General features: G+C 44.8%; 1 protein-coding gene across 1 annotated transcript in view; it reads right to left on the minus strand.

Annotated features, from left to right (window-relative positions):
- Positions 1-6,966, minus strand: part of LAMC1 (laminin subunit gamma 1) — a 69,988-nt gene extending 63,022 nt beyond the window's left edge. The window contains exon 1 of the mRNA XM_030496248.1: positions 6,421-6,966. Coding sequence (XP_030352108.1) covers positions 6,421-6,814 — 394 coding nt within the window. The 5' untranslated portion in view covers positions 6,815-6,966. The remainder of the gene's footprint in view (positions 1-6,420) is intronic.
- Between the last annotated feature and the right edge of the window lie 8,153 nt (positions 6,967-15,119).

Below are 15,119 nucleotides of genomic sequence, written 5' to 3' on the forward strand. Positions count from 1 at the left end.
CAGTCTGGCAGGCTACAAAAACCAGCCTCTCATCTCAATATTCCCAGTCCTGTTTGACAACTGTACATGTCTACTAGCAGCAGCTCTCTAATTTCACAGTGCAGTTGCTTTGGTAGCATCTGTCCTGAACCTCTTGTCAATGCTGATGTGACAGCCAACATGACCATCATACCAGCGCACTGCTAAAAACCCAGCATTACTCAAGGGATGCTACAGACCACGAGAGCAATCACAAGTCCATCCTTCGCAGATGGCTTAGCATTAAGGGACTGTCCTAATATTACAAAGAGTTTTTAACACTGATAGTGATAACACAGGTTCTCAACACAAGCATTCACATTCATTCCTCACTTAAAGCCTGTAAAGCTTGATTTGAGACACACGAGGCTACTCTATACCCGGGGGAGAAAAAAAACCCCAGTATACTCCCGTGTATGTGTCAGGACTACAGAGCCAGCAAGGTTTCTGCAATTTATTGGGATACTATGATACTAACTTTATTTTAAAACACTCCATGGTAGTCACCAATAAGCAAGATTTCAAGGTTAAGAAATGCGTAAAAGGAGGCTGAAATGGTTCTTCTTGGGCAGGAGCTTAGAAGAGGGGCTGCAGCCCAAGACTGAGCTTCCGAAGGTTATTATGAACCAGAGACAGTGATGTTTGATGCGACTAGTTCAGTTTAACACAACCAACCTCCTATCCCAGCTAACCCACAGGCAGGAAACGGAGCCAGACAGTGAGCCTGCAGGAAATCACTCCGCACAGTGTCACCGGTGGCAGTAAATGATGAATCAGGGCCCTGAGGACACAAGGAGAAGGTCTCAGTCTACAACAGTTGTATGATTAAGGACAATGCTCACAGTTCAGTTTTTAAGAATTATATAAAGAAATATAAATTCTTTAAGAATTTAAGAATTAAGAAAAAACTAGAGATCAGAGTTTCCCATCCCATCCATCTGCACTGGAAATTATTTTCTCTACGTGTTATTTGCAGAGCAATCCTGGTTTTCATTTCCATGGGAAGTGCCAGCCTGGGATTTTCACTTGCAGACTCAAGAGAGGCCAGGAGAGCCTCCTGAAGCCTCGGGCTGTAAGAGAAATGCTACTTAATGCTACTGAATAAGCCAGAAATTTTTCAGTAAGCTAATAATTCTGAGCAGCAAATGACAGCTTCCAAGGTTTAAACCTACAAAAGCAACTATTTGACTGTGTCAAAACCAGCTATTAATCCTTCTAGCAACTCAGGGCAACTGCCACAAATAGCAGCTGTTTTTGCAGCAAAATACCACACGATCCATCCCCCAGAATAAGCGCTCTGCCATGTATAGTTTTCCCAAAGGCGTCATGCAGTGGCATCAGCATCCCAAGAAAGACACAGGAGAGAGGAGTTACAGAAAACCTGGGAATTTAAAGAGTATGCGGTAAGTGATAAAAAGCTTTAAAGCAACTTTCTATAACTGCACTGAACAACTGCTGGCCATTAAAAGCCCTGATCTCCTAACTATTCATGTTCAAACCTGCAAAATGTAAATCCAGCCTTTGCAAGACCAACTAAAATAGAGTCCCCTCAGGGCTCCGCAAATACCACGGTGAAGCCACTGTGGCGCAGAGCTGGCCCTTCCCAGCCCAGGCTCAACGCATCTGCGAGGGCTTCCCGGCACACCCGTTAACACCAGCCCGAGTGCCGGAAACGCTCAATGTATTCACTACTGTTTCTGGGAGAGTTTAAATCGCAGCCACACTGTGCAAAGTTCCACGTGCGCACACCCTGCCTGCTCGCGCTTGGTTTCACAGTGGTTCCCTGGGAAGGCAACGAACCGCAGCCTCGTAAAGTTTTAATGGGATAACCAGCAAGTGAAGGGCATTGCTCTGCTGCGCTAAATGAAACAAAGCATCCCAGTCACAAACTACACAATTAAGGCACATTTTACAGCCTGCCCTTAAAAAAAAAAAAAAAGAAAAAAAAAAGGCTGCTTTTCTGTACTAAAAAATAATAAAAAAAAAAAATCTCATGTGCTACAAGGAACTGGCAAATCAAGCTGAGGCTGAACATAACAACTGGCATCTTGCCTAGGCTTCCTTGTAAATGCCTTCAAATGGCAGTCATACCCCAAACTACGCTTTGCGGACAAAGTATATATAACCAAGCATCATCGCTCTCCTCAAAGCCAAATAAAGGACTGAGCAGTTAGAAAAAGGGGAGGTGAAGGAGACAGGCAGTCCACTTCTCCTAACAACCAAGAGCTTTTGTAAGTTCTTCTTCCTTTAAACATACAAGATACCACCCAGCTTGGTGACATGGATTTCTAGGCTGGTCTACAGTAGGGATTTCAGAAGAATTCAAGACAGGAACACTGAGCTCTAACCCAGTCCATGCCTGCAAACACAGCTAATGCATTTTTAATGGAAGCAACCAGCATTTTCATTTTTCTTCTTGAAAGGCAGGCTAGCAGAGAGCTACCTTCCAGCACCGAATGCCAGCTCCTCTTCGCAGGCAATGAGAGATGAGGTAGGAATTGGTCTTTCCTGCCTACCAGATAGTCCTGAATTCATAGCTTAGACCACCAGCACCATCGGTCAATCATATCTCCTGGGCACTGTCCCTGCTGAGATGCAGCAGGCAGCCACCCACACTGGAAAAGCCAGACCGGACCGCTCCTAGCTTCCAGGCTGTTGATAAAAGCAGGGCTGCTCTCAGCAGAGACAGGGCCACACCACTGCCATGAAACATCCACCAGCGGTGCTGAGGATGCTGCCTCTTTGTCCGAGAAACAAAACACTGGGATCATAATAGCTGAAATTGAGCAGATCTGGGCAGAGAGTAAACGTATTCAGGGGAAAAATAAAAAAGAGAGGTGGCTCTAGCAGGGCCAGTTAGTAAAGGAACAGGGAGGCACATGTAAAAGTGGGTAAAAAAAAAGGTGTGGAAACAACAGAACGCACACAGAAATTAGCGGTGCAGAAGGAAGAAATGAGAATCTGCTCTGAAAAAGATACATCATCAGGGGTCTAAATAGCAAAGCTGTGCTAAAACATATATACACAAAGCGCTGGGGAGATGCCAGAACTATCCCAACGCTCCCAGCAGAAGCAAACAGCACAGACTGTAAAAATAACATGACACTCCAGCTTCAAAAAAAGCAGACAACTAACTACATACTGTAATGCCTTGGCTACCATCTTCTATTTAAAAGCTGGCACTGCTGCCCCAAAGTCTCTTATTCCTGGAATATATACGAGAATATATATTCCAGGAATAATTCTTCCCAGGCGGTAGGGCAGTGTTGGGGTTAAAAAAGGCTGGTTGGGTCAAGTCTAAATTTGAAATAGTTCAACCTGAGGAACTGGAAAATGGAGCAAGCGAATGGGTACTTTTAAGAAAAGTGGAATAAAGGACGCAGCGGTGCTCCCCCTCCTCTCGCCCACTAACCTAATTACCCAGACACCACCCTGCCAACGAGTTCAACTCCCCTTTCTCCTGATTTACAGCTGCAAGCTCACATCTCCAAGTTTCCTGGGGGAGGACTCTTACTTAAGGGGTCTTAATACCCTCTCATACAAAGAGAAATGGCTTTTATAACTCCAGACGTTCCTCGCACAGGGACTGGTAATTACCCCAATTCCCTCTCTCCCCAGGGAGCACCCTAACTTCTGGGCACAAATCTCCTTTCCAAACACTCCCAGGACCTGAGCCTTTAACTCCGTTAATAGTGATCTGCACTGTATTTTTCTATATCAGGCTCTTTGGTACCATCTAGTCCTAAAACTAACATACATTCTGAACTGCAAATTGTAAGAAGATTCAAGAAACCCACATTCATATGTTGGCAACAGACCCGCAGTTCTTACTGACCTTTTGCAGGTTCCCCCAAAACATTACACTGATCTACATGGACTAAACATCGCTTGATGTTAATCAAGACATCCTGAACTGCCAAAAACTCAGTGCAGGGTGGCATTTGCATGCTGAAAGCCTGGCGCAAGTGTTGAAGGGGTGCAAAGCAGTGCTAGCCATTCAAAGATACCAGTGCTTTTAGAAATAAAGGCTACTGCTGCATCAAACAAGGATACGGGTTTGAGCACACAGCCTAATCCTCAAAGATCACGCAGAACTAACTGCATAAAAGGGCTTTGTGTTCCAGAATGCATTTACGTCCTACTGAGTACGCAAATACTTGTCAAGCTCTTTGCCTCTTCTCTTAGTGATGTCAATAATTAAGTGCCCCACAGACCATGGTGTGCCATGGGGAACAGCCCGCAGGCACGCATAATCGCAGCACCCAATGTCTCACACAAAGATTATTTGAAGACTTCACAAAAGCAGAGCAGAGCAATGTTGCAGAGGAGTTTGGGGCATGCGAGACTAAAACGGCACTTTGCAGTACTCAACAGTTCTCCAACCTGCAGTGAACTCAGGGACGCATACAAAGTTGTACAGGAATATTCACTGCTTGCACAGCACGTGCACAGATAGCTTAATGCTTTGCTATCAGTCTTCTTAGAACTAACTCCTGCTGCCACCACCACCCCCATAACAAGCTTCCAATTCTTAAAAGGGTTTACACCCTTTTACCCACCCAAAAACCTAAGTGAAAGAAAAAAGAAGGGGGGGGGAGGAGGGGAAGGGGAGGAGGAAGAGGGAGAAGAAGAGAAACCCTCAAATATCTGGTCAGTCAGGCAGCTTCTGCTTAAAAGTTGTACTCTAGTCTGAAAATACACCAGAGCAAATTCACAAAGCTACAAGAGCCTGCAAACAAACCTGAAAGGCAAGCAATTGACAACAATCATGTTGCAATGCTACAGTATTTTAAAGATGCGGTTGTTTTCACCAAAGAAACATCCACATTTCCAGGACACTGCACACTGCCTGCTTCAGTACGTTGGAAAAACATTATTTTTCAAAGAACACATATATACATACAGGTGTACAGAGTCAAGGACAACAGTAATACAGACATGCCTATAAACTAAGTTTTACCTTGATAATGAAAAATTACAATGAGTTCTATTAGCAAAGAAGTTGAGATCAAATCTTAGTTTACTGTTTTTCCAGGTATGCTCCATAAAAAATCCAAATGTACCAAAAAAAAAAAAAAAAGATGCCTACCTCCCCTTATCCAAAGGACCACACACATTTACATTGTACATTTATTCTGAAGTTCCTAACACAGACAAAGTGACGCCTGGTACAGGACTCAGCACCATCATCTCCGTCTCACGAACACAGGTGGGAGCTTTCATACAACCTATCCTTGGGGTGCGGAGCCCAAGATCAAGCTCCCTGATCCCTAATACAATTTTTTTTTCCTCTGAATTACACTGAGACACATATGTGATGCTAAACTTCAGGTTCTACAGCTGCTCTTGATTAGAAAGTGTAAATGGTTACAGTGGGGCTTTTTTAGATTTTTACTTTATTTAATGATATGAGGATACAAGCTGTGGTTTTAACTTTCTGTTGGCTGGCTTCTCTTCCAGTCCTAAACAATTACCCTTCCTCCATGTCACAACAGCTTAAATAACTGAATGAACAGAGGAAAGGAAAAGCTTATCCACAAACCAAAGCAAGGCCTAAAATACTTTATCCCAAAGGAACCTCTGGGAATGTCAATTCCTCAGGAAATTCACCTTCTCCTTTCATTGACTTGACGTTACAGGTTCTGCAGTAATGCCAACTGCTCTCTGACAAATCTAACCCACCAAGTATTAAAGGGCAATGCTGCCCCAGGATAAGGGGATACAGAGCAGACGTTCCCTTGCACACACACATGTTGCTGCAGTGTTTGCCACTTTTCAAACCAGCCTCTCCCAGCTGAATCCCAAGCCTGTTGTCTGGAAAACTCCGGGATCTGAGCTTCTCAGTGCGCGGGGTGAGACACACTCACCGTGCCCCACACCACTGCCAAGGCTGCCACTCACAGCACGGGACAATCATCTCATATATTAATACCACAACCAACGCGGATTTCAATGGAGCACCCCCTTGCAACGTTAATTTTTGCTTTGCCTCTGTGGAGAAGGCTGAAATTCAAGTTTGTAAAGCACTATGTTGCAGTTAGGGTTATCCTTCAAGAAAATGCCAGTACCGAGAACCAAAGGGCCCATGCCCTGTCTTGCAGGACCAGGCCCCAGTCACACCCGGGACTTCACAGCAAGCCTTTACTTGAGACAAAGCCACCCCAGCCGGGACCATCGCGGCCGGGCTGTTCACACCCACCGAAAACCCGCTTCGGCCACTTACTACCCCGGGCCCTAGTTACAGCCACCTTTAATTAATGCGAGCCGAAGCAAGGGCTGCACGAAGAACCCGGCGCAGGGCGGTTCCTCCGCCCGACCCCCCTCTCCCCGCCCCGCGGGGCTGCCGCTGGCTTCGGCGCCGGTTCCCCTCAGAGCAGGGCAGGGCGGTGCGGGGGCCCTTACCCAGGTGCAGGGTGAGGTTGACGGCGGCGGGGTGCTGCACGCCGGCCAGCATGGTGCGGCTCTGCCACCAGGTGGCGTCGGCGGGGCTGTTGTAGTCGGTGAGGAAGGCGGCGCCGTGCTGCAGGTGGGGCTGGGCGGCGTCGCAGAGGTGGCAGGACTGGGTGACGCCGGTGACGCCGGTCTGCACGCAATACTCCTCGGCCGGCGTCCCGCACGTGTGCGTGGCCAGCACCGTGGCGTTGAAAGCGGCGTTGACGAACTCGGGCATGCAGCGCTGCGGGCGGCCGGTCCGCTCCTCCGTGCACTCGTCCATGGCGCCGCCGCACCGCCCGGGCAACCACAGCCACAGCACCGCCAGCCACAGCGCCCGGCGCTCGCCGCCGCCGCCCCCCATGGCGCTCGACCGAGCGGCGGAGGGGCTGGCCGAGCGGCGCGGGCCGGCGGAGGGGCTCGCTCGCTGGCTACCGCCGCTCCGCGCCTGGCCGCAGGCTGCGATGGGATGGGCCCGGCCCGGGCGAGGCGAGGCGAGGCGAGCCGAGGCGGTGCGCGCGGCCGGGGGCGGGGCTGCGGCGCGGGGCAGGCCGGGAGCGGAGTCCCGCCGGCAGAGCGGGCCCGGGAGCGGACGGGAGCCTCCCTCGCCTCCCGGAATGCGTGCGCTTAAAGGGGCGATGGCGGCGGTGGGGCCGCCGCAATGGGAGATGCCCGTTTCCCGCCCTGCGCCTGTCTGCGTTCTGCCGGTGGTCCCTTGGGAGCGGCGGCGCCCGGTGACAGCGCTGCCCGGCGGAGGAGCGGGGGGCATCTCGCTCTCTGCGCCGCTGGCGTTGCCTGTCGCAGGCGGGAGTGTCCCCCCGCGGCTCTCCGTGCGGCGGCGAGCCCAGCCACCGCCTCTGCCTTGTGAGAACCCGGCGCGGGCTGCCCGTTTGTCTCTTTTAAAGACTTTTCGGGGGGGGGGGGATCAAGTTTCTCAAGAAATGTGGTAAAATTGATTGCGTTCCTGCCAGGCGGGCGGTTCTGAGCCCGGTTGGTACTGTGCTGTCCAAAGGCACAGGCCTAAAAGCGGGTCTGAGGGGACCCGTGTGGCCACCTAAGCTTCTTCAATGAACTTCTAGTTATTTTCATATCTAAATCTCTGCGCTGCTTTGAGGCATCAGCTCTGCCAGACGTGGCCAAAGACTGCATTATGATTTTTAGCTATCACCCGTGACTTTTCAGTTTGTGAAGCTGTATAAAAATTATGTGTGTAAAATCCAGGAATCCTATAAAGCCAGAACTGCTTCTACAGGAGAAAGTGCCTCCAGAAGCCTGGTCAGGAAACAGGAAATTACTCGTCAAGATAGAAGTTGATAGGAAAGGCTTTGTAAACTCGGTGTTGGTTGTATCCTGAGAAAGCCTGAATGCAGTCTGTGGCCGAAAGAACAGAAAAAAAAATGCATTCTGCCCTGGGAAAAAGATGCACTTTCTTGTTTCAAAGTAAACACACATATCCTATAGAAGCTGACCCTTCACTTCTGGCATTAAGAGCCTGTGTCAGACTGTTCACAAGGTCCACACAGCACATACTTGTAAGCAAGCCTGGAAGTTATCCTGCTGCTGGTAGGTTTGGTGCTCCACAGTGGTGCAGTGATTTCTCTTTTTGCCTCCCCAACAGAGTATTAATCTGGACATGATGAGATAGCCTCTGTACCAAGAGTCCCCTGGACACTCCCAGCACCAGCTGAAGGGACATGGGTGCGTTAGAGTCATCACTGCATCGCTATTGTTCAGGCTGGAATTACACATCTTCAGTGGAAAGTCTGATTTCAGCTGCTTCCCCCCTTTTCCTCAGTTTCTGAAAACAAGCCAGCTGCTGCAAAAGTGATGTGGAGCTGATGCCATCAAGGCAGGAGCTCTGGAAATGGTGTGCTGATGGAGCTTCCCTGGCTCAGTAGCAGCCTGGCTGATGCCTGCAGTTGAGAGCAGACATGGCAGAGCAGGCAACAAGAACAAGAGAGCAGGAAGCCACTTGGAGCAGGTCGATGTGAGGGAGGGAAGGACTAGGATACAGGTGAGAAGCAGGCAGGGACTCTGAACAGGGTCAGAGGTTACTGCCACAAATCCCACTCAGTGGAGCAAAGGGATTGTCTGTCCATGTGTGGGAGGTTCCCGTGGATAATGAAAAAATATTCAGCTTAATGCAAAATTCTTGGGTTTAAAGATACTCAGTTTTAGTACCTAAAAACAATAATTTGCTTGATTTTTTTAACTAATCATTTTCCAGTATTTTAAAGTACAGATGCACATCCTCAACAATTTATGTGAAGTCCACCCTGTCACTTCCAGATTACTGATTATAACAAAGAAATCCTGATAAAGAGATATCTGCTATTTGATATTTGCTATCAAAATCTACTTTATACTCTTAACTATGGTTTCATCTTTGACATACATACGTATAGTACTCAGCTCGAGAGATGCAGTTATATTTAATTCGGTAAACCTATACTCATCTAACTAAAAACAGAATTAAATCTCATATCCCTATAAATACATGACTTGTGCTTTCCTTTTAATGTCTTACCTGCTGAAATACTTTATCGAAGCACTGCACTATGTTCCCCACAAAGCCATTTCCTTACCAACACAGAAAAAAAGCATCCTCAGGTAAAATAACGTTGTCTTAAAAGCACAGATCCCAAGTAACTTCTCTAACTTTGCAATGCTCACATGGCTGAATAACAGTAAAAATACCTTGGTCAATAAATTCTTATGACTGTAAACTCCCACAAAGTGAAGTGAGTCATCTGAGCAGCAGAAGTGGCCTGAAAGATAGGAAAGATTGATTGATAGATAGGATGGGCACAACAACAAAACTTTCAGTTAACCATCTGTAAAATAAGAATAATATTTGTGGATAAGGTTCGTGCCTGTGCTGGGCTTAGACAGCAGAGTAATAATGAAGCAACAATATAAAAATTACATGGCTGCTGCTTCCAGAGCAGGTGCAAGTCTTCAAGCACTGCCCCAAACTGATACCAAGTCTCGAGAAAATTTGCTTTAATAAAGACATGGTCAAGGAAGAACTTAAATACCTAAAGTTAACGGTAGAAATCAGCACATTATTACTTCCATTCTTTTTTGAAGAACATAGATCAAATTAAATGAATGAGAACAAGGTTGGAGAGAGTAAGAACAAAGAGAAGAAATGCAAACAGGAAAAGCAACATAAAAACTGAGAGGAAATAGCCTTTATAAAAGCAATACTTACAGGAAATCCTGTCAGCTTTTGGAAGGCCAGGACTTCCAAGGCTGGCAGTCTTGCTTTTCGAATAGACCTCTTCTAGAAAAAAAGAAAATAGGTATTTTCTTTCCTTTTGGCAAAAAAAAAAAAAAAAAAGAAATAAGAAAAGAAAGAAAAAAAAAAGGCAACAATGTGGTGAGCACCGACAAGCAATTTGAAATAACAAATTAAGAGCACAGATAGTCTCTGTCCTTCTACAGCAGATCAAACCAAGCACTAACCACCTATGTGCCAAGACACCCATTTGGGGTTCATAAGATCCAGAATGCTTTTAGTAAGCATCACGGGGCAGCAAGCGCTTTACTTTTCAGTCTTCCCATACTGATTTAGCATCAGCATTTGTTCATGGACAAATTTGAGTGCATACACTAAGGAAAACTGCTCAGAAATTTCATGAAATGGTTTATTTAAGTTTTACTTTCTTAGTCGCTCTTTTGCAGATTATCCTGGATAATTCTGTACAGCAACTACGGGTAGGTGAACAAAAAAGTATCTCTGAAGCTGTTCATTAGAGGTAATCTGCCTCTTACAAGTTTCTGCAAACTCAGGAGAAATAGAAGACATAAGCTGATTATTTTATCTCTTTTCTGGGTCTGGGATGTATCCTTATTTTATCTCCTTAATACTGTAATGTTGGGAAGAAATATGCAAAAACAACAATAAAACATGAAAGGACTATGCAGCTTTTCATCTATCTGTTGTGGATTTAAACACAGCCCATCCTTTTAACCAAAAAACATTTTGGTTAATGGGTGTCTGGTGGTGTATATGAAATGAATTAATCTTTTATTCCTGACAGATAAGATTTTATCTTTTATCTTTACTCCCTCTTTTTGTTCTGCGGTGTAGTCCTGTGCTGGATTTAAGTAACCACATCTTGCAGCCTACCTTAGGCTGTGGCAGTAACATCAGAAGGACCCAAGCCAGCCCTAACTATACTTCCTTCCCAGCTCCAAAACCTCCACTCACCTGGCCAGTATCACCATGAACAGCTGCCTTTGAAAAGCTCACTGAGGGGGGAATTGGGAAAGGGACACCCATGGATGTGCACATTCAGCATCCAGTGGGCTGCTTGGAGTTGAGACGTTCTTCAGCACTTCTCCCCTTCTAGCACTTGCATTCCAAATCAGCACACCAGCAGCGCACTGCGCAGAGGAATGGATTAAATTTATTTTTGTATGGTATTACATCTCTAGTATAGAGACACTAAATTCGCTGAGAATAGTCTCAGGCTCAGTGCCACCTTCATCCTTGCACTACAGGGTCCACTGATGGATGCTCTGCCACCAAAAAATTCCAGCAATATTTAGGTTTTTGATGCACTGATGAAGTTCTCTGTAAAGAGCAGGACTTCCTTACCCAGATCCATTTGGATAGTGTCTGAGTCCTGTTCTTTACTAACTTGCATAGCTATGCAAATCCTTCGCATGTGTGAGCTGGGGCTGTTTACACTAACTGTAAGACATTCCTAGTAAAACTATCTTCCGAGCCTGATAAAATGCCATCCCAGAAAGCAGTACATGTGTTGGGGGTGGTTATGGGTATTTCACCATGAAGGGTGTTGACCTGTGTGACCACAATGGAGTTTAACAAGTATCCTTCCTGACCTTACAGCAGAATTCCCAAGATTGTTTTTAACAGAAAGTTGGGTAACTTCTTTTCAACAGTCCTAACAGGGCAGAATTTTTATTCCCAGTTAGTTCTTAACTCTTGTTTACGGTCACAACATCTTTTTTCATAACACAGTCTGCCAATCAGTCTTGCCATGATCATTTTTTTATCGATAGTAAATTGTGTTGCTCTTTTATCATTTGTAAAACCCTGCTTTTCTTTGTACAAGATGGCCATTAAAAGCAATCTTAAGTGCAGTGCCTCCCTCGTTTTAAGAGCTCACCTTTGTAAGTTTGATATTCTTTAAGCATAGCTTTATGAACTTTCTGTTGCTTTTCAAAACTCAACAAAACAAGAAAACAGTCTCTAAGAAACTCCATCTTCTTTTAGATTTTTCTTTTTCCTGAAAACCCTGTAATGCTTTCTATGCTGTACGCTTTTAGCCTAAGGTCTTTTTTAGCCATTGGACTCATGCTTTAATACTTGCAGAAAAATTTATGTGTAATTTGGAGATGTAGGTAGCATTTGTGTATGGTCATGCATAAAAGAGGGAACTAATGATTTCCTTCTGCTCTACAGTTTGATTGCTATATATTGCTAGCCGTATTTTAGGCATTTCTAGCCATAACAATACAAACTATTCAGGTTAGATGCAGAAAATAACAGGAAAGAAATCAAAAGGGATACTAAGCCTCACCAAGCAGGGTGGGGTTGTTTAAAAAGCTGTGGCCAAAACTTCTAGCAGACTCGAATCCACTTGGATTGCTTCAAGAAGGAAACCCTCATCACATGGAAATACATGATTCCAAATCAGCCAAGGTCAGATCAACAATCTAATGGAGGCGATAGTCAAGGAAACATTCAAGGTCAGATTGGATGGGGCTCTGCGCAACCTCATCTAGTTGAAGATGTCCCTACTCATTACAGAGGGGATGGACTGGGTAACCTTTAAAGGTCCCTTTCAACACAAACTATTCTATAATTTCATGATTCTATGACAGTCAATTGAGAAGGTTAGTATTTTGGATGAGCAGAGCTCATGTTTCTCCTGCTAAATAAATAGTTTGTTTTGACGAGCAAGCTGCAGTTTCATTTGTTGTTAAGCCAGAAGAGTTAAACCTGGATGCCCAGCTAGAGGATGGCAACACCAGCATGCAGTTTTGGGATCTGGAGATTCACTGATCTCCCTCAACAGCTTGTTCCTCTCCCTAAAGCTCCTCAGCAACTTGTCTCTGCTCCCACATGGAACTGAGTTGACACAGAGCTGCTTCCCCATTGCATGATATGGAGCATACAGTGAATGGTGATGAGCTACAAGAAGCTGCCTTTGGGATACATACTTATGCCTGTTCTTGGCCATCTGTCAGCATGCCCCATCTCTAGTCTTAGTATCCCCCAGCTCACTATATTCTCCTGAGCATTGCCTGTGTCTGTTGATAGTCAGACAATGACCAGTTGAGAGGACAGAAAAGACATTCTCTGTACTCAAAGCACCACTTCCACCGAAGACTAAATAGACAAAAGAAACAATTCAGGGAAAATCTGTTCAGTCCCTGTAGTCAAAAAGAAAAAAAATAAATACTTGGAATGAACAGAATCTTCTCAAAATACAGCTTTACAAAGTCTCTGCAAAGCTACAATGCATACATGAACTAGAATTTTCCCAGGTTTGTAACTCAGCTATCTTTGGGTAGATATTTACAAGAATACTAAAAGCTTATTTTTTCGGTTGAAGATGAAGACCATTCCCCTATCTAAGGTAAATCTCTTGATCTACTGTTCAGATAGAACAGAGCGTCACCCTGAAATACATACAGCGGCTTTGATATTAATTGCACACTGTAGTATTCCCTAACATTTTTGTTTGATGTAAATCACTCTTGGCTGAAAATGAACATAAAACCTCAAGAACCATAAGGATAATGAGACATGGACCACCGTGCAGTTTCGGGGGGAGGGGGGGAAGCCAGTTTTGCAAACTTAAGCAGAAAGTCAAGGTTGAAAACACTACGTTTGACAATGCTGCCAGCTTTCTTTACAGTAAAATAAGGAATGCTAATTTTGTTTTAGCAGAAAAGATGACATGGTCTAGTGGTTTGACCTTCCTACCAGCATCACCATTGATCTTGCAGTCATAAGAGGAACTGGGAAGAATATAAATGGGCAAGATCATTCTCTGGTTGTTCTGTTGTCCATAGGTATCGCAGGACTGGAAGATACCTCAGTTTTGCAGGGACTAGAAATTAATCTTGATCCATAAAGCAGAGTGATGGAACCTCATTTATTGGGAGCAACTGAATTCTCACTTCCTTCTGAGTCCATATTTTTTTTAATAATAAGAGAATTTATCCTCCTACTTTGAAGCATGTAAAATGCTGTAAACACACTGCTACTTATGGATTATCAAAGCAAAGAGAAAAATTAAGATTGTTAGGGAAGGAAATGACATTTTTAAACTCATCAGTGGATACCATAACAATGGAAAAATGTCTAAAATGCCTTATAAATAGACTGTTTCCTGCTAAATGTATCCTTTTTTTTGCTTTTTGAAGTACTATTAGCAAGCTACCTAAGGAGGAGATTTAAAAATGTATTAAAATAAGAACTCAGTAGGGAAGGATGCTATTGATTTATCAGACACCACCAGATACTATTTTTGTTATTTTTATATCCTTGTTTGAGGGCTTTACGAGCCCACAAACATATTCAGCTTCTCTTTAATTTTGCTGAACCACATCTTCCTCTTACAATATGTTTCCTCTCACAAGGAAGTTGCCTGCATAATGAGTGAGTTGGATTTAATGACTTTTGCCAGACAGGTATCCCTCCAGGGTACTCCCTTCCGATTCATTTACACAAACATAAATGCAATTCCCCACACAGTACCTGAAAGTGTGGTAACCTTGCAGATAAGCAAGAATTCTTTTCGGCTCACCTTAATTGGGGAAAATATTGAAAGTTGGGTTTTGGGGTTTTTTTGCTCCACCTTGTGTTTGTGTCTTCTAGTCATACCTTGCACTGCCTAGATGTGAGGCTGTGAGTCCCAAAGGAGCCAAGCTGTAGGAGACTTCCCTGGTTTGTTAACCTGTAGAAGAAGTCAGGCTTGAAAGCTTTTACTCATATTCACCTCATCTCCAGCTCAGCTGTGGACAAATACAGGTGCCCACAGTTCTAATAAGGACAGTTCTCCCAGGACAAGAGGCAGTAACAACTGTTCACTGACTGGAAGCCACATGGCCAGGCCCCGGTTTAGCAACATCTGGCTTTCCAAACAGAAAGAAAAAAAAAGAATTAATAACGCTGCACAAACAGATGACACATAACTTCATTAGTCCCCTGAAGTGTACAACAGACAGTTAGCATTTTTCTCATACTGAACCCAAGTACTCATGGTCACGTTTCCTTCCAGGTCGCAGTTGGGATGGCAGATGTTCTCCCAGTGTGGTGTTCTCGCATCCTGCGGTCTGGATTGCCAAGTTATTCAGGTTCCAGAGTATAAACAGAAGTTAGTTCAATGAAGCAATTGTTCATCCCGCTGTGAATTACATGACATAATTTTGCAGGCTTCTCTTGGATTCCTGCTTCAGGGGAGCTAAAACGTGAAAGGGTGAGGAACAGACCTGGTGGCAGAAAGCAAGAGGTGCTTGCAGTTGTGCTCAGTACAGATGCCTCCTCCAGTCCTGCATGACTGGAAGGACACTGAAAAAAACATTTCATACTCATTGTTAGGACATTAACATGCCATTAGTTTTTTCTACTATATATTTGGGACATTTAGGGACTCACCAATTCTCTATAAACTGATTTGTGT

The sequence above is a fragment of the Strigops habroptila genome, chromosome 8, assembly GCF_004027225.2.
Source record: "Strigops habroptila isolate Jane chromosome 8, bStrHab1.2.pri, whole genome shotgun sequence".
Classification (NCBI taxonomy): Eukaryota; Metazoa; Chordata; class Aves; order Psittaciformes; family Psittacidae; genus Strigops; species Strigops habroptila.